A 20,822-nucleotide genomic window follows, 5' to 3' on the forward strand; every position below is an offset into this window, starting at 1 on the left:
ACCTTGCATGAATTTAGTGAGGACTATAAATAATACACATAAAATGTACAAACCAGTTTCAACAACAATTGCTAATAAAAATTGTCATCTGACAATTTTTTGACCCAATTGTCGAAAAATCTGATTCAACTGACAAAACTTGTGATTTTCAAAATTATATTCAGGACTCTTTTCATTAAAATATGGTGTGCTGGTTAAAAATATGTGCTTTGGAAGCAAGCAGACCTGTATCCATACTGGTTCTGTTGCCCTCTAGTTTCAGAAAGGAACTTCACTGTCACATCATAATTTTCACATATATGAAATAGGGATGAAGACAGTACCTTAACTATCTCTGTGACATAATTAAAATAGCACCTGACAAGCACCTAAAAATATATTTCCAGAACTATTATTTTTAGTACCATGTCCTCACATTTGGCTTTAAAATGAATTTGAGGGCTGGGTTGTGGCTCAGTGGTACAGTGCTTGTCTCACATGCATGGGGCACTTCAATCCTCAGCACCACATAAATAAATAAAATAAAGGTATAAAAAAGTGAATTTGAAACAAGTTTTCCTTTGAAAGCATTTACTCTAGTACAAAACACTAAGTTCAAGGGTCCCTAATTTCTAAAATATATATTATTTTTGTAAATAAAAACATAGAAGAAGTCACTTAGAGAAATTGATCAAATTCTGCTATGTGTGTATGACTCTGTGACAACAAAGTCCACCTTTATGTACAATTATATCAGTAAAAAAAAAAAGGATGTTAAGAAAAAGTCACCCAGAATGGCATCTGGTGGTTATATATACCTCTATGTTTCAAAGGATCTAAGATGTTTTTATTTAAATAATCCTTCACTGAAAAATTCAATTATCACCTTCATTTTCCCCCTTTTAATTCTAAACTGCCCATTCTAGGGTGAGGGCAAAAAAGTTTATAAACTATTATAAAGAACTCTATAAATGAAAGGAACTATTCCTGTCATAGCAAGGCCATCTCAGCTCTCTCTAACCTTTGAAGTGACACTTAAATTTAAGAATACTGAACAGGTTAAAATGGCTGTACTGTTTTCTCTGGAGGAAAAGGAAAGGATTAGCTAAACTGAAGGTTTATTGCCATCACTCAGGCTGTCAAATGACTGTTTCCCTGGATTCTAAGTGATTGAAGAGCACATAAAAAATAGACTGAATATCACATAAAAATGGACTATATACCTATTTTTAAAATAGCTCTAGAAAAAAATAAAGGTCCTCATTTGACACTTTATTATGGCTTAAAGAAAAAAAAAGAAGCATTTTGTAAAAAAAAAAAAATCTCAAGGCTTTATTTGATAACTTAGAAAACATGGATAGCCATGTGACATCTTTCCAAAACCAAAATCTTTTCAACAACACTGGCCGTTTCCACTGCAGGCATGTGGGTCCTTACCAATTCTTGCATGTCTTCCTGTAGTGGCAGAAATGCTGCTTCCAGAATAGCAATCTGGTCAGCACTAAGCTTCTGCCACAGGCCGATCAGCAGAATCATCAAATGGGTAGCACTTTTCAGCTTGGTGAATGCCTGGAACAGATTGCCTTGGTTTTCCTCAACAGCATCTGCTAGAGCTATTACCTGTAGAAATTACAAACTTTGGTTAGGGATAATTTCACAATTCTTGAGCCCTCAACAAATTACATTTGGCACAGTTTTGTTTTTCTTTAAAACAACTTGATGAACTTTGTCTTTCACAAGCATAAGCTATGTTGAGCAATAAAAGAGTTATCATTCATCTACTCATTTCCTTCTTTAAAAAAATGTCCAAAGTAATTCCAAATCCATATGGCCAGAAGATGAAAATATCCACAACATCAGCTTAATGCAGACATTGTTCAGTGTCTGCTTCACCATTGATTGACCTTCAATATTTGGTAATACAAGCAACCTCTAAGAAGGTTTATTATAGCCTTTATTACCAGCCATGGATACCAATCAATTAAAATATTCTTTCAAAATAATTGTATTTTCCTTAGGGTTCAAAATAATTTCATGATACCTTTTTTTCAGAAAGTAATGATCTTCCCCTGATATTAGTCTTTATATGTTACATAGTGTTAGAATAGCAAATATTTATTGACTATATCTAAAAGGCAGATAATTTCAAACATTAGGCCAGTTGAATAATGTAGTTTTTAACCCAAATGTCAGGAACAGCCCACAGGGACATGAAAGAAAAAAAAAAGTTTAGGGTGTGTTAGCTTTACAATGCCAAACCTACTTAGGATAAAAATTGGCAAGAGTGACTAGAATTTGCTTTTTTTTTTAATCCTTTTGAATAATCCTGTGGAAAAAAGAACTAAAGCAACAATTGGATGGAACATCCAAGGCTGCCCAATGGTGTTTTATTTTATTTTAATATCGTGGTGAATTCTGTGCTCATTAAAAGTAATGAACTGACTGCTCCAGAGGCTGACAGTCCCAAGAACACAAATAGCAAAGGCCAAGGCAATGAGTTCCTTTCTATAAGTCCCTGTCAGCTTGAGGGACTAGAGTTCTGATGAGATTCAGAAGTCTGGTGCAGATGAGCCATTTGGTGATATTTCATGGCTTACTGACTCTGGCCCAAAGGGCTTATTAAAAAGTCATCATTCAAACAAGCAGAGTCTACAGCTGTGTGGTCTCTCAATTCACTGTGGGGAGAGGGGCTATAAAGGGAAAGTCCTCAGAGTATCTGGGAGACCCTAGAAAAGAGATACAAGATAGGGAGAGAGGGTGCAACTGAAGGCCCTTGCCTGAAAATGCTTGACAGATCAGGATTCTTTGCCACTTAGCGGAGGGCTTACAGGAGTTATAAAAGGTAATCACAGTTCACATTCAGCTCTCCAAGGAGCTATGGAAGTTTGAACCAAGACCAATGCTACAGAAAGTACATTTCCTATTATGTGCCTAGTATTGTGCTTGCCATTGGCATTCAAAAGAAGTACATGATATCTCAAAGCCCACAAGGATCTTTTAAATTTTGGGAAGAAAACATACATATACAACCAATTAGTGGGAAGAAACATTACTATAATAATGTCCTACTTGTGCAGAACAGAAAGTAAGTGTGAAAGAAGTTAGCAAAGGGATGGATTACTGTGGGCTAGAGTTAATATCCCTGGGGCCTCTTTTACTCAAATGGGGCTTGGAACTCATCCCTTCCTATTACTTCAAGAAGTCCCCTTAAAGAGACGGAGAGAAGCCACTTTCCTTAAACCAAAACACCTGGATTTATATACTTCCCCACCCTCACCATGATTACAACTGACTCCTGTTAAAAATCTAAGTTTATACCGTTTTTCTCCCTGTGAATGTTAACAATTAAGCCTCATTGTGGAGCCATGATATTGACATAGATGCTGATTGTCAAAACATCCAAATCATTCAAAGATCAAGGTCCTAAATACCTACTGACTAGCAGGTATATGCAAGAATTTGAGGGAAACCCTGTAGGGACAATGGTGACAGATCTAATCTGTACCTTCAGAGAGTCCATAATAAAGAAAGGAAAAGAGGTCAAGGAAGCAAAAATTGACCATATAAGGAAAACAGGATAGACTCTAAAGGAGGGTTCCATTAACGTTATGATTATTATTTTAATGGTAATCCCTCTAATTAACTGAGCATAGACTGGTGCCTCAAATTTTGCTCTGTGCTATGCAGGTATCGTGGCTTCAGTCCTCATGCTTTCAATGCAACTTAGTTGATACCATGTCTCTTTCACAAATGAGAACTTTGAGGTTCAACTAATGTCTGGCATTTGCCTGGTACTGTACACAGGGTATGTAATCTGTGTGCATACTCAGAAGAGGCCCACACTTAGTTTAAGGCTCTACTATGTGTCTGTCCTGAGATTCTTAAGAATTTTATTTTTGAACCTGTGTTTTGTAATTGAAGTCAATGGAACAATGAAGCCCAAACATGAGCAGAAGATAAGTGCATTCCCACAGGAGTGAAATGCTTTTACATTTGCCTTTAAAACTGGCATTAACATATAAAGATTAGGGGTAAAGGCCATGCTTATAGTTTAAATTTTTACATTTTTCCTTACATGGAAATATGTTAAATATAAAATTAAAACAAAACAAAACACCACTGGAAGCTGTGAAAGCAAGACCACTAAAGAAAAAAAAGTCTTATTTTAATAGCTGTTTTAATATCTGCCTTTTTAACAAGAACCCTCACTTTCATTTTGCATTGGGATCTGCAAATTAAGTAGTCAGTCTGATCGTACACCTAGTAGATGAAAGAACAGAATTCAAACTTCACAGTTGTCTCGCTCCATAGCCTGCTTGAGATTACTGCTAGCTGAGTATTGAAGATTTAGGAAAGAGAAGGTGAAGGGAGAACCAGTGGCATGCTGAAGCTGGCTCAATCAGCCCTTCCCAGGTCCTGAGAAAAAAACAATTGTTTAATTGGCAGGGATTTTGCAAACCAGTTGCCATTGCTAAAAATTAGATTATATAAACTTAAAACTAAATAAATTACATTAAAAACTAAGGTAATAAATAATCAAAACTCATTTCTTCCTACTTGATGTAGGCTCCAAGGTTACTTCTGCCTATTATATCTGTACATTGGAAACACTTTGCAATAGTGGGCTACTGCCCATTTCTTTCCAACTCTGCATTCAGAGACCTTACATTGGCAGCTGAAATCAGCCACCCTGGAAGTATTTACAACATGGAAACCAACAAATGTTAAGGAGTCAGGCTTCTTATACTCCCTCTCCTTGCCACAGAGCCTGTTGTTAAATATTTACCAGCACACCACTGAAAAGAGGTACCTGAAATGCATCCTAAAGCACACACATTAGGTAAGAGAGCTTTAAAAAAGAAGGAAACAACTTGAACAAAGCAGAAAAGTGGAGGCTGGTTGCTTGGGGAAGAGTAATCTTTTATGCTGGGAAGGATATTTCACAAAACTAAAAATGTAAGCTGCGTAAGTACCAAAGAGGAACCAGAATGTCAGAGAAAAGAGCAGGCACTGGGGCAGCCACTGAGTACTCTTGAGTGTGGGTGCTGCCTGATGGAGTAGCTATCAAATCGTAAGAAATATTTGGGGCATTTTGGGGACTTAAGTGAAAGTTTCATGCACGTTCTCGGCTATCGAGAGGAAATTCTCACTAAGTATAACTGCATGTCAGATCATGGACCCACCCAACTTACTAAACACAGCTGCGTGGAAGAATGACTTCTCAGTGAGACAGCAGCCCAGGCCACAGGATCTTTCCTGAGCAAGGCCCAAAATACATCAATCCGGGAGAAGCATCGTCTCTCTTTAAGTTTCCGTCTCATTGGATATGTTTCTGTGCCATTGGGGAAACAGTCCACTATCCCCAAATGGTCACAGAAATTGGAAAGAAATGGGATAAACAATTCCTTATGTAAATTACCCCCAAGGAAAATCTTCCTGACCTACTGGCCAGCATGAAATACTAAACAGATCTCCATGTTCTCAGTTTAGTTTTACATGTAACAGCCAAGTTTACTTTGTCTTTCTTGAAAGCCAAATGAATTTAGCAGAATTAACATAGTAAAAAGAGCTGGAAAAACTAGAACCATCAAGATTCAGATCTGTGTGACCAAGGCCTAGAAGATCTCCAGCTCACCTGGAACTGAGAAATGAGGCCAACCAGCTGCTAGGACTTAAATTTGAGGAAGAGTGATTTTTCAAGGCTCATCGCTGGCTAAGCAAGCTGTGTGTTCCCTGGTGTTCAACAGAACTACAGAAAGGGAAGGCTGTAGGAAACAATAAATGCTAACAATTTCAAGCACAATGTGTTGATGGCCTTTGTTTTGCTTTTTCAAATTGAAGGTTTCCAAATAAAATGGAGACCCCAAAGGACATCTCTGTCCAACTGCCATATCAGTTGATGCCAAAGTAATGAGGCAGAGGCCCAGGGAGCTGCTTGCAGGAAAACGCTCAACTCATAAAGTGAGTGTGAAATTAATCCCAAATACTTCCAGCTGCCAAGATAGGCTCTAAAATTGGTTACAGGAAAGCAGCAGCAGCAGCAACAGTGGAGTAGACATGAATCATACTATGTGAACACGACATGTCCAATTTCTTCACCTAAACTTATTGTCCAATCTGCCTCCAAATCTCATGTGTGTGGCATGCAGAATCCCACTACTTGCTGTGTAGGTGTCATTTAATGAAGGCTGACTGTGAGCCAGGCAATGCACTCCGTGAGATCATCATTTGGTCAGATAGGAATTGTTGATCCCCTCTGTCCTCACTTGCAGATGAAGAAAAGGAGCTTAGAGACATCTGAGCACATTGGCCATGGTGACGAACAGGGGCAGAAAAGTGTCAGGATTCCAATCTTGTCTTCTGATTTCCGATTGAGTGGTCCTGCTCCTTCTATACAGATACACAAATGTATACAGGTGGCCCCACAAAATAATGCTATGGATTTTTATATTGATAATCAAACAAAAATACTAAGGAAAAACACTACTCATATATTACATTCATCACAGACATAATTTTTCTACCATAGGGCTTTTAACATGGGGTCAATTTGAGCTGGTTGGTTTCTGCCCAAAGTTGCAAAGTCACTATAAAGGAAATGAGTTCATAATTTGTAAGGAGGAAAGTTAACATAATAAGCTTTCTTCTCTTAACAAGAGAAATATTATTATGTTCAATATAGCTCAAAAAAGGGGCTGGGCTCAGTGGTAGAAGCATACCTAGCATGCATGAGGCACTGGGTTCAATACTCAGCATCATATACAAATAAAAAAATAAAGATATTGTGTCCACCTAAAAGTAAAAAATAAATATTAAAAAGATAAAAAATATATATAACTCAAAAATATGAAGATTTCAGATAAAGCATTTATTTTCTAGATCTGCTTATTTAATGAAGCCATTTTTTAAATGGATGGTTCATTTGTTTTTTTCTAAATTTCACAATATAATGTTTCAAATGGTCTGAGAAAGTTGACATTCTATAATTGTCAACATCATTTGAGGATGTCAAAGGACCAGTCACTGTGCAAAAACTTTTTTACCAAGATTATCCCATTTAAATCTCAAAAAAGGCTGAGCACTGTAATGCACACCTGTAATCCCAGCTATTGAGGTGGCTGAGGTAGGCAGATGGCAAGCCAGCCTGGGCAACTCAGGGAGACACTGTACCAAAACAACAAATTTTAAAAAGACTGGAGATGTAGTTCAGTGATAAAATGTCCCTGGGCTCAATCCTTGGTACTGCAAAAAATAAAGAAATAAAAATTTAAAAATCTAATGAGGTAAATACTATTATTGCTCCCATTTTAAAAATACTCTTATTTTTACTGAAAGGGTAAAATGTTAAGTGGCAGGGCTAGAACTCATAGTCAAGCAATCTGACCCAAGAAATGTCACCATATAACAGTGCCTACATTAATTATCTGCCCACACATTGGGCTCACCCTCGGCAATATGTGGAACAAATTCTATCAGGAGCTTCCCAATGGAAGGTTTCAGTTTTGCTGACCTTCAAATACCCCCAGATGAATTAATATAGATTTGTTATAATAAAAGGCCAGCTTGGATAAATAAGTTAAGAAAATAGATGAGTTTATACAACCCCTAGGGAAGAACGCAATAGACTGTGCTAGAACAGACAACGGCCTGGGAGCCAAGAAGATGGGACTTGCTACTAAGCAGCTCTACATCAGTTTTCAGTTTACTTCCCTTTCTTGGGCTTTAGTTTAATCATCTTGAAAATGTGGGAAATTGATCTCTAATATGCAACATGATATAAATATCTAATTCAAAAACTAGTTTGTTAAAAATATCTAATTTTTAAACTACTTTGTTGTTTTGAACTATACAAGACACTTCTTCCTATCTATTTGAACACACACATGAGGCTTCTTGTTTAATGTTTATTGACTTGGATTTTTTCATCTATAAATTATCATACAATTATGAGAATTAGACAAAAGTCAAAAATAGACAATAGCAAGTGTTGGCAAAGATGCAGAGAAATTAGAACACTGTACATTGCTGGAGAAATATGATATGGTATAGTCACTTCAGGAGACAAACTGATAGTTCCTTAAAAAGTTAAATTACCACATGATCCAGCTATTCCACTTCTAGGTATATGCTCAAAATAATTTAAAATATGTATTTACTTAAAAAGTTGTTCATTAATTATGTTATTAGTCAGTTTTCTGTTCCTATAACAATTATCGGAGAAAATAACTTATAAAGAGAAAAGATTTACATTGGCTCACAGTTTGGGTTGTTTCAGACCATGATCAATTGGCTGTCTTGCTTTGGGTCCATGGTGGCACATCATGGAAGGGAAAAACCATTTGACTCATGACCAGGAAGAAAAAAAAAAAAGGAAGAGGAAGTGTCCAGGGACCAATTATCTCCTTTAAGGACATGTCCCCAGTGATCTAAAGATCTCACACCAGACCCCACCTTCTAAAAGTTTCCATTACTTCCTAATGGTCCCAAGCTAGGATCCAATCCTCTATCTCATAGGCCTTTGGAAGTTATTATATAGCCAAGCTATAACATGAATAAAGGTTAAGAACAGCATTATTTAAGATGCCAAAAGGTAGAAACAAATGTCCACCAACTGATGAATGGATAAACAGAATGTGGCATGTCCACATGACATAATGGAATATTATTCAGTCATAAAAAGAAATGAATTATTTATACATGCTCTTATATGGATGAATCTTGAAAACATTGTACTAAGTAAGAGAAACTCATCACAAAGGACCACACACTATATAATTTCATTTGTTACCAAAAAATATAGATAATATCTTGCATCCTATCAGATCATAATGGAATGAAACTAGAAATCAATGATAAAATAAAAACCCGAAAGAACTCTAACACCTGGAGACTAAATAATATGCAATTGAATGGCAAATGGATAGCATAAGAAATCAGGAATTAAATACAAAAAAAAAAAAAATACTTAGAGGGCTGGGATGTAGCTCAATGGCAAAATGTCTGCCTTGTATTTGCAAAGCCCTGGGTTCAACCCCCCAGTTCCAAAAAAGACAAAAAAAAAATCCTACCAAAAAAAATTGAGAATAGTGATAAAATATATCAAAATCTCTGGAACACTCTTAAGGCACTGCTAAGAAGAAAGTTCATTGCATTGAGCTCATTCATTAAAAGACTAGAAAGTCAACAAATAAATAAGCTAACATTACATCTCAAAGACCTAGAAAAAGAAGAACAAATCAACACCAAAAGCAGAAGATACAAAATAATTAAAATCAGAGCTGAAATCAATGAAATTGAAACAAAAGAAACACTCCAAAAAATTGACAAAAAGTTGGTTCTTTGAAAAAATCAATAAAATTGATAAACCCTTAGCTAAGCTAAGAGAGAAAACTCAAATTACTAAAATTAATGATGAAAGAAGGAAATATCACAACTGACACTACTGAAATACAGATGATAATCAGAACCTATTTTGAAAATCTCTAATAAAATAGAAAATCTTGAAGACATTGACAAATTTCTAGAAATATATAACTTACCCAAACTAAATCAGGAGGACATACACAATTGCAACAGATCAACTTCAAGCTATGAAGTTGAAGATGCCAACAGAATCCTACCAACAAAGAAAAGCCCAGGACCAGATGGATTCTCAGCTAAGTTTTACCAAACCTTCAAAGAAGAAGTAAACACCAAACATCCTCAAATTGTTCCATGAAATAGAAAAGGAGAGAACCTTTCCAAACTCACTCTATGAAGCTAGTCAAAACCAGACAAAGACACATCAAGGAAAGAAAACTTCAGACCAATATCCCCGATGAATCTAGATGTAAAAATTCTTAATAAAATACTGGAAACTGCATACAAAAACATATTTAAAAGATAGTGCACAATGATGCACTATGCACATGAAATAAGAGTTCATCCCAGGATTCGAGGCTGGTTTACAAATCAATAAACATAATTCATCACATCAACAGACTTAAAGAAACACAGGATTATCTCAATAGATGCAGAAAAAGTATTTGACAAAATACAACATCCATTCATGTTCAAAACACTAGAAAAACCAGGGAGAGTAGGAACATATCTCAACATTATAAAAGCTATATATGTTAAACCCAAGGCCAACATCATTCTAAACAGTAAAATTGAAAGCATTCCCTCTAAAAACTAGAACAAGACAGGGGTGCCCTCTTTTATCATTTCTATTTAACACAGTCCTTGAAACTCTAGCCAGATCAATTAGACAGGAGAAAGAAATTAAAGGGATATAAATAGGAAAAGAAGAACTCAAATTATCCCTATTTGTTGATGACATGATTTTATGTTTAGAAGACTCAAAAAACTCCACCAGAACTCATAAAGAATTCAGCAAAGTAGCAGGATATAAAATTAACACCCATAAATCAAATGCATTCCTATACATCAGTGATGAATCAACTGAAAGATAAATTAGGAAAACTATGCCATTTACAATAGCCTCAAAGAAAATAAAATATTTGGGAATCAATCTAAAAAAAAAGAGGTAAAAGACCTCTACATTGAAAACTACGGAACACTAAAGAAAGAAATTGAAGAAGACCTTAGAAGATGAAAAGATCTCCCATGTTCTTGGATAGCCAAAATTAATATTGTCAAAATGGCCATATTACCAAAAGTGCTATACAGATTTAACACAATTCCTATTAAGGTTCCAATTATGTTATTCATAAAAATTTAAAAAAAACACTCATGAAATTCATTTGGAATAAGAAGATGCCCAGAATAGCCAAAGAAATCCTCAGCAAGAAAGGTGAAGCAAAGGCAACAATACCAGACCATAAATCATACTACAGAGCCATTCTAACAAAAACAACATGGCATTGGCACCAAAACAGATAAATAGACCAACTGCCCAGAATAGAAGACACAGACACAAACCCACATAAATACAGTTATCTCATATTACACAAAGACACCATATAAACACACATTGGAGAAAAGATAACCTCTTCAACAAATGGTTCTGGGAGAAGTGGAAATCCATATATAATAAAATGAAATTAGACCCTTATCTCTCACTGTGCACAAAACTCAACTCAAAGTGGATCAAGGACCTGGAAATTTGACCAGAGGCCCTGCACTACTAGAAGAAAAAGTAGACCCAAATGTCCATCATGTTGGCTTAGGAACTAAATTCCTCAGACTCCTAAAGCACAAGAAGTAAAATCAAGAATCAAGAAATGGGATGGTATCATCCCATTGCTTCTTCACAGCAAACAATGAAGAACATGAAGAGAAAACTTACAGAATGGGAGAAAATCTTTGCCACCTACACCTCAGATAGAGCATTAATCTCCAGTATATGTTAAAAACTCAAACAACAACAACAAAATAATCCAAACAATAAATGGGCAAAGGAACTCAACAGATACTTCACAGAAGAAGAAATACGAATGGTCAACAAGTATATGAAAAAATGTTCAACATCACTAGCAATTAGAGAAATGCAAATTAAAACTACACTGAGATTTCATCTCACTCCAGTCAGAATGGCAATTATCAAAGAATACAAGTAACAATAAATGTTGGGAAGGATATGGGGGAAAAGTACACTCATGTATTGCTAGTAAGACTGCAAATTGGTGAAACCCCTCTGGAAAACAGGATGGAGATTCCTCAGAAAACTCGGAATGGAACCATCATTTGACCCAGTTATCCCAACTCCTCAGTTTATACCCAAAGGACTTAAAATCAGCAATACTGCGCTCGCCTAGCATGCGTGAGGCACTGGGTTCGATTCTCAGCACCACATAAAAAAATAAAGATATTGTGTCTACCTAAAACTAAAAAAATAAATTTTAAAAAATCGGCATACCATAGTTACACAGCCACATCAATGTTCACATTAGCTCAATTCACAGTAGCTAAATTATGTATCCAACCTAGGTGCCCTTCAATAGATGAATGAATGAAGAAAATGTGGTACATATACACAATGGAATGTTATTCAGCCATAAAGAAGAATGAAATTATGCCATTTGCCAGTAAATGGATGGAACTAGAGACTATCATGATTAGTGAAATAAGACAATCCCCCCAAAACCAAAGGTCAAATTTTCTCTCTAACATGCAGATGTTGGCTCATAATAGGTGGGATGGAGGGGTAGGTTCACTGGATTGGACAGGGAGGAATGGGGGGAAGGGGGGCTGGGAATGGGAAAGACAGTAGAATGAACCAGACATAACTTCCCTATGTTTATATATGAATACACGACCAGTCTAACTCCACGTCATGCACAACCACAAGAATGGGAAGTTGTACTCTATGTATATATGATATGTTAAAATACATTCTACTGTCATGTGTAACTAAAAAGAACAAATAAAATATAAATTTATTTAAAAAAATTCCATTTGTACGAAATGCTGTAAACACAGAAAATAGATTAGTAGCTGCTTAGGGTTGGGGTAGGTGATGGATAGAAGGGAGCAGGTAGGAACAGCTAATGGGCACAGGGTCTTTTTTAGGGAGTATGAGGTGCTCCAGAATTAAATTGTGGTAACGATGGCATGACTCTGTGACTACAACAAAAATTCTTGAATGTACTTTATGTGCGTGGCACTGGTGATTGAAAGCACCATCTAGGAAAGTGCTCTACTATTCACCTATATTCACAACTCTTTTGTTTGTTTGTTTTGTTTTGAGACCAGGTCTCACTAAGTTGCTATGACTGGCCTCAAACTTGTTATCCTTCTACCTCAGTCTCCTGAGTAGCTGAAATTAGAGACATGCATCATTACATATGAAGAATTATACACTTTAAATGGATGGATTGCACCCAATATAAATTGCATCTTAATAAAGCTATTAAAATGAGAGAAATAAAAAGTAATTTGAAGGGCTGGTGTTTAGCTCAGTGGTAGACAGCCTGCCTAGCATGTATAGGTACCACATTTGATCACCAGGTTTGAGAATCTCAAAAAAAAAAAAAAATGGAAAAAGTACTTTGAAAGCACTATTGACATAAGACAGATAAATTAATACAAATAAGGCACCTTTACTTATGCAACAATTTTGATGTGTTAACAGTTTTACCATACTGCATCTAGAGTTTAATGGCATTCTGGATGATTGAATAATCATGTGACTTTGGAGTCAATCAGATTTAAGTGTGAATACTGGCAATGCTACTTACGAGCTATTGGACCTTTGGCTAGTTAGTTTACCTCCCTCAGACCTAGTTTTCTCACCTATAAAATAATATTTAATAAAAGATTGTTAACACCCCTTTTATTCATTTATAACTTGTTTGGCTCCTGATTATTTCTTAGTACTCCCCCTAATAGTTTACAACTCATTTCAAATTAGTTATACCAGATAAACACTGCTGTTTATTAAATTAATAATGACATCCAAAAAGGAGGACCTTTTATTGGTACTTGAAGCACACCGCCAAGTACTCTCTCAAAGGGAGGCAGAACAGCCATCACCCCCTTGTTTCATTACCCTCCCTCTATGATGGCTCAATGGGATATTGCTCATTTTGTAGATAATTCAAAGCAAAAAATCATGAGACTCCATATCAAATATATTACTAAAAGCCCTGTGAGTTACACATTTGAATTCCCTTATTGTCCTCCTTTAGCATTTCTTTTCAAACATGCACACACAGACACACAACTTTGCCTGGTATGACTTGTTCTCTAAAAATCCTCTGATGCTTGTTATTCAGGGAGGTATGCATTGTTTGATTTTCTTTTATATCTTATTGAAAATGCTAAAAAAATTGCACACCATGAAAACTAAAGGGAAAATAAAACTCACATTCAAAAAACTCAGAAAATTTCAGTATAAAAAGAACAATTGATAAGCTCCTAACATGCTCACAATTTTCCAGTATCAGGAATACAGTGGGTGTCCCATAAGTGCTGGCTGAACTGATAAACTTCAAAGACACCCCCTCCCCACAAAAAACCCAGCACAATTAGAAACCATAATACCAAAATGCCTCTTAAATCCTATACACCCTGTCAGGCTACCAGTTTGAATGGAACTCAAGTAATGTCACCTAGAAACAATGGACCTACCTCAATACAGCTGTCATCTACTTAAAAAAGAAAAGAAAAAAAGAAACTGCTCCATTTCACCATTAGCCATAGCTGCCTAACACCAAGGTACAGACGGCTCTAATGACTGTTGAAAAGAATTTATTCTTCAGATGGCAGCTCTCTTGTTAGCAAGATACATTTTCAGTCTAGGAGAGATTTGGAAGCTGGCAGGAAATAGGACATACTTCCCTCTCAACAGTGCTATTTGTAATGGCATTTGCCACAGACTCCAACCAAAGAGCTTGTAATAAGGAACAAGAAAAAGTTTACCAGGTCTAAACTTTTACTTTGGCTGAAAAGATCCAATTTGTATACAAAATAATTGTTCTTTTCCAAAAGAAAAATGAAATGCAAGTTAAAAAGGAAAAGAGAAAAGGCATGGAGATGGTTTAAATGCCAGAGTAGCACACTGGAAGTGTTGGGTAGCAAGTGTATAAATAATTTACTAACCATGTGTACTCATTACCTGCAGGTGAACTTTCAGCTAAATAAAATAGAACAATGGAGTTTTTATTTTGAAGGCATAGCAAGAATCTAATTCTTAGCTATTTTTGCTACTATGTTAATTTATCAAAACAGGATATGAGGACTGAATTATATTCTACTGCACCTACAATGAAGAGAAAGCCTAAAATTCCCCTTTACCATGTGTTTTGCTTAAAATTTTAAATGAAAACTTAGATTAGAATACATTTTTAACCATGGTACTGGTCTAGGTATCTAATAAAATAACAGGAAAAATGTATACATTCAGGGAAAAGTTCAGTCACACAAATTATGTCTTCACAGAAAGAGACATACTCACTGGTTAAACCACCTGATGCTTCAGAACACCAAGGTACGATCACTGTGACTCTTAGAAGTCATGATGGTTTTTCTGATCCAGGAGTAGAATTTTCCCTGACATCAATCTACACTTGCCAAATGCCTTCAGTAGTCACATAAAACTGGTCTTAGAAAAACAAATTATTCCTGAGAAATTTCTTTATACTGTGTACTATAGAACACTTTTTTCTTTTTCAATATTCTGCCCGGAAGAGTATAAAAGGTAGGCAGTGCTAGGATATAGACTTTGGCTGAGGCTTTTAAATTTTATACCATTGATACATAAAAATGTTAAATGAGAGAGACAATAAATCATTTACAAGTGACATAGAGACAAATTTTGCTATTTCTGCAAAACTTATTCACCAAATAGACATGTAACTTAATCAGCTGAAAGGAAACTAACTCCAATGCTTGGCTAATATAAAGCTAAAAATACAACTGATCTCAAGTCTGATTACTATTTTTACCTTTTTTCCCCTCTGGCTGACCAAATTTTTACCCCTTTCCATAAAATTATCTACGTATAGCCAAGTGAGACCCAAATTTTAAAAATAATAATTAATGGAATCAAGTTGTAAAAAGAAGAATGAGTGTTCTCTGGACCATGGTTACTCATTGAGCAGATTGCTATTAAAGTTGGAATCCATGGTTGGCAATGTCAGAGCTCATTTTACAAGCTCTGGAGAATGCCACAGTTATCACTCTCCAAAAACAACATCCACAGGTCTGATCTGAATAGTTTCTTAGTTTAGAATGTTTCAGGCCACATTCTTACATGCAGACATGTTGGTAATTATGTAGCCACCCACACAGCCTTGAGTGCCATCTCCAATGAAGGCAAATGATAGGCAGTTGGCTGGGTATCCTTAGTGTATTCTTTTACCTAAGGTCACAGATCAATTAGGGCATGATCAATTAGGGCATACTGATGATGATACACCAAAGTGGCAAAAAAAGGGAGCCTAGAGATCCCAACAATGCTGGTGATATTATGCATTATTTCCTCAATTTCAGTTTCACAGGTGAAAGTGACATTTTCAAAAAGTGAAACTGCTGTTTTCTTTTTCTTTTAAGACATCCATTTTTCTGGAGGGTCTATTTCTCTTGAAAATTTGTGGTTTTATGTTTCTGCTTTTTTTAGGTAGAAGATACAGCTGTATCCCTACTACCAGTTAGTACTTTGGCTAGACATGCTACAGTAGGCCTACATGGCTAGAACACATGGAAATAATATAAAAGGCAACCAGTGGAGCTGCCTGGTTTCACATGAAGGGAAACTAGGGCAAACTGTGGTACTTCTGTGATCACTGACTATTGGGACATTCTATTGGAAGAGGCTTTGCTGAAGATACATGGTGCCTGATTTCTACAGTACTGTAAACTCCTCCAGGTCTCTTATTTACTGAACCCACCCACAGTCTGTGCTTCACAGCAGGCATTCAATGCATATTTGCTAAAAATTAAATTAAAAATTCTGATGACTCAATAGCACCAGAGTATCCATTAAGATGGTCATTTACAGGATACTGCTTGGTAAAGGGAAGTCCATCCCTACATTCCAGATGAACAGGACCAGGACCTACTATCTTTGAGAAGTTTTTATAGACAATGTTTTCTAGATTGTAAATAACTGGGCTCTACTTTCATACCTTTGACATGTATTGCATTACAATAGATTCCTAAATTCATTCGGTTAAGTCTGTAATTTAACTTTAAAATTCATCACCATAGACAGAGTCACATGATATGAGCATGTAAGTCAGTTTAAGCTACATTTAAGAGCAGGGTTTCTTGGTTTGCTCATTAATGACATTTAGGGCCAGATGATTCCTTGCTGTGGGGGCTGACAGGTACTATAGGAAGTTTAGCAGCATACTAGACTCCTATACTAATGCATCCCACACCCATTAGTTAGCATTATTGTTAATTATTCCTTGTCTAAACACCCAACCAACACATGACCACAAATGTTTCCAGACATGGTCAAACATTCCCCTGGAGGAAAAATCACCCTGTTGAGATCCACTGGTCTGGAATCAGTGAATTCATGCTCAAAACAGCTATCCTTCTCATCACAAGCAAAGCCCACAAACCAGAAGGGGCTACCACAAGCACTTGCATTTAGGCTATGGGTATCCCAAGCAACACTGGAGAATTTTAATTACCATAATAAATGTCAGAAATTAGTTTTGATTGGTGAGATCAGAAGTTTGATGACTGGTATTATAGATATTAGAAACAAGTTAACTAGCAAAATCAGTGTTATTCAAGACATGTAGATAGACTTAGTCTTTTTATACTCCTGCTCTCCTTTGCATGAACAGGATACATGAATCCAGCAAGACATCGATGAGTGAGGTCTGAGGCTTTAGCCTGTGTCCTGCCTTTAGAGAAGCAGATTTCTAGCTATTTGATGCCCAATATGAGGAAAAAGAATCTTGCCCTGGATTATTATACAATCTGCCTCAAGTGAACCTTTCCAGAAAGGTGGTGGTAGTCTAGTATGCAAAAGACAGCACTCAGTCTTTCATATAGGCTGTACAGATTATTCTGTGTTCATAAAAGTTTATTTAGTAAAAATCTTGATGTATGACAAAATTTGACATAAAACTTCCCTTCATTATAACCAAGGAGAGAGGCAGTGGAGAAACAGCTTATTCTCATCCATCTCAAGTTTTGGGATAGCTATCTTTACTTACAGAAAAGAATTTAAGAGTTGTGTATAACCAAATTGGAAAAGGTAGTGTACAACATCGGGTCTGTGCTAAGTGATGGGGAGACATGTGATTTAGGAACTGCCTGTGAAGAACCAACAGCCTGAACAAGAAAAACAAATGTATTAGAAAGAAAAAAACAGCTGCTACTTACTACATGTCTGCTATGTGCTAGGGAGTCTTGTGAGTGTTGTGTATATTATTCTTAAATCATTTAATAACCCTCTAGGTAATTATTATTTTTGAATAATGAAGAAACCAAGATTCAGAGAAGTTAAGCAACTTGGTCAAAATCATATAGCAGGATCAAGATTCAAACGAGGTCTATCTAAAACCCACAAAGCAGAAATATTTCCCACCATACCATGCTGCATCCTTAGACACATACACAAACACACACACACACACACACACACACACACACACACAGAGAGAGGGGGGGGAGAGGGAGAGGGAGAGGGAGAGAGAGAGGGAGAGAGAGAGATACAGAGAAACACCCCTACCTACCTACTTATATACATAAACTGGATGAAAAATGCTATGCAAATGACTGCTAGATTGAGTTGATATGAGAAAATCTTAAAATGTTTTTCCTACCAACTGACCTCTTGAGGATGACGGGATCTGATTCCTTTGTTTGTCAATCTTAAATAAACATATATTTGAAGGCTTTAATGACTACGGTTAAGAAAGGCATGAGTTCTGGACATTACTCTTTGCCTTCCATCTACATCTATATTATCTGCAAGGTCCTGGAGTCATTTGAGCTTGTAATCCCTGAAGTAATCATAAATTTCAAACATAAAAAACTACACAGGTATGGAAAAGCAGAGATCTATCTCATCACCAGTGATTAAAACAAATCTAGACTCTGTGGGATTGACCCTAACAGAGAGACCCTTAGCTTCTTTCAGCATCAGTTTTATCCTCTGTAAAAGAGGTGTTTGACATGAAGATTAAATGAGATGCAACATAAAATAAGATTATCACAGTGCTTAGCACACAATAAGCTTCAATGAAAGTTGGCATTATTGTTATTAATTATTTCCTGTCTAAACACCCAACCAACACATTATTTAATAAAACAAAGCAGAAATAGCATACACCTGAAGATGATAATATCCCCTTTTGCCTTTACATCTCTAGTTTACCAAATTCCAATAATTTTAGTATCTCTTCATGAGACTGATTTTCACAAAGGTATATACATTGCTTACCAAAGAATATGGCATAATCTCCACACCTCACTCTCTCAAAGCACCTTGTATGTTTTCTTTTATTATATCCATCACATTTAGAATTACTTAATACTTTCAAACTCTGTAAGGACAATATTGTGAAAGATTATACAGGTCACTGGGGACTGCTCACCACAAAACAATCCAAGATGTCAGAAATCTATTGTGAAGGAATTTGAGAATGATAAACTGAACACAGTCACATCTCAGTTTACCAGTTTTCAAGGTATTTATATATTTCTCCGCTTTTATAACAGCTATTGTCAGAACAGAGAATAGGAAGGTCTTGGTCATCAATACTACTTTGATAAGTTATTAAACATCCAAAGTTCCCTTCTACTTACTGGAGAAAACTTAGTCAATTTTAGCAACAAAAAACTTAGCATCAGATTCACTTAAGAAGTTTAAAAAGCCAAAATTCTAGACTGGTCTTCTATGGGTTGAACCTTCTCTAATTAAATTTCTTTCAAGAAGAAAACTCTTACTTATATTCACCAACAAAGTTTCTCATAAAGTTTTAGCCCAGGTTTTCTCAAAAGCTGTCATTATAGAAATTCCAAGTGGTAATTTTGATCTTAAGAAGTTCATACTGAATGTTATTTGGTGTTTCAGACACATACCTGTTATCAATCACTGCTAATGTTCTACTAAAATACAAGCAAACCATTCCTTAATAGAAACTATTTCTAGCAATTTGTTGAATTCTTCTACTCTGGAGAAAAATAAACTCTAAAATTAATGAGACTAGGGGAAATGAGTTTGGCAATCATAGAATCAAACTTCTAGGGCTAGATCATAAGATATCTACATCACACATTGTCTCCATTCCCTGGATTATACATTCTTTGAAATAAGGACAGGTCCTTATTTACAGCAAATAACACTATTCAATACATTCATCTGAATTCAACTGACTAAATTTGAAAATACCTTCAGAATCACCTCATCCAAGTCCCATTTTTAATGTAAAACACAAAAAGTTCTAAGACAGAAAGATTTGATCACAGGAGTTTAGTGGTGAATCCATGTCTAATCCCTCATAACCATGTCCTCCTCTAAGGATTTTACCTATGCAGACTTATTTCGTATTTATAACAATTTTATGAATCATGTAGCTAAAGAATCTAAAGCCCCCAATTTTTGAGAAAGAATGCAAAATGCCAAGGTCCAAGAGAAGGTTAAAAGGGAAAACTTCAGGCCTAAACTTTTGTTCTTGTGGCACAAAGAATTTAAAATATGCTACACATTACCACAAGGCATGAGCTAGTAAAGCAGAAGTGAACCCACTCCAAGTGTGCAGAGCAGATGGCACAGAAGAAAAGGGAAACATAGATGTGGCCTAAAAAGAGATTGCTATGAGGTGGCAAAGTGTAGGTGTCTGAGGACAGGAGAGGGACTTGCAACTGGTAGTGGCAGGTGTCTCCATAAAATTGGATCCTGGTCTGGCTTTGATTTTCCATTTTCTCCAAAACTTAGTAATTAATTATCTTCACTATCAGTTTTATAATTTGCCAAACTGATTTCATATATTGTTTCCAATCATCTCTGACACTGCGATTATTTTTCCTGTGATCACTAGGCTGTGATATTGAGATATCATGATGAAATGTTATCCTTACTTTAAAGGAGTCTGAAAGGGCCCAAGCCTTACCATTTCTCAGGCTGGACATACGGTGTTCACTGATGGCCAGGAATGACACAGTTCAGAAAGGACAGAGTCCTAGACACATCTGGCCATTCTCACCAGAGATCCTGGGATGAGGGGCCTCAAAGAGTAAAACAAGATGGAAGGAGAAAGAAATGGCCCTGATCTCTTCTCTAGCAGCAAAAACCTGCCTAAAAGTCGCTCCATGGAGTACAAAGAACATTGGTGCTGGGGTCAACATTTGAGTCCAAGTTCTGACATTTGACCTCAGACAAATCATTCTATTTTTCTACACAATTCTCCTATTTTTCTAATGTGAAAAGA

At 36.1% G+C, this 20,822-nt stretch overlaps 1 protein-coding gene across 6 annotated transcripts in view; it reads right to left on the reverse strand.

Annotated features, from left to right (window-relative positions):
* Positions 1-20,822, reverse strand: part of BBS9 (Bardet-Biedl syndrome 9) — a 512,444-nt gene that overhangs the window by 112,875 nt on the left and 378,747 nt on the right. For all 6 annotated transcript variants that reach the window (XM_081288277.1, XM_081288276.1, XM_081288275.1 and 3 more), the window contains one exon: positions 1,417-1,599. In XM_081288277.1, coding sequence (XP_081144403.1) covers positions 1,417-1,599 — 183 coding nt within the window. The remainder of the gene's footprint in view (positions 1-1,416; positions 1,600-20,822) is intronic.

This window comes from Spermophilus citellus, assembly GCF_964194105.1.
Source record: "Spermophilus citellus genome assembly, chromosome: 3".
In the NCBI taxonomy this organism is placed as follows: domain Eukaryota; kingdom Metazoa; phylum Chordata; class Mammalia; order Rodentia; family Sciuridae; genus Spermophilus; species Spermophilus citellus.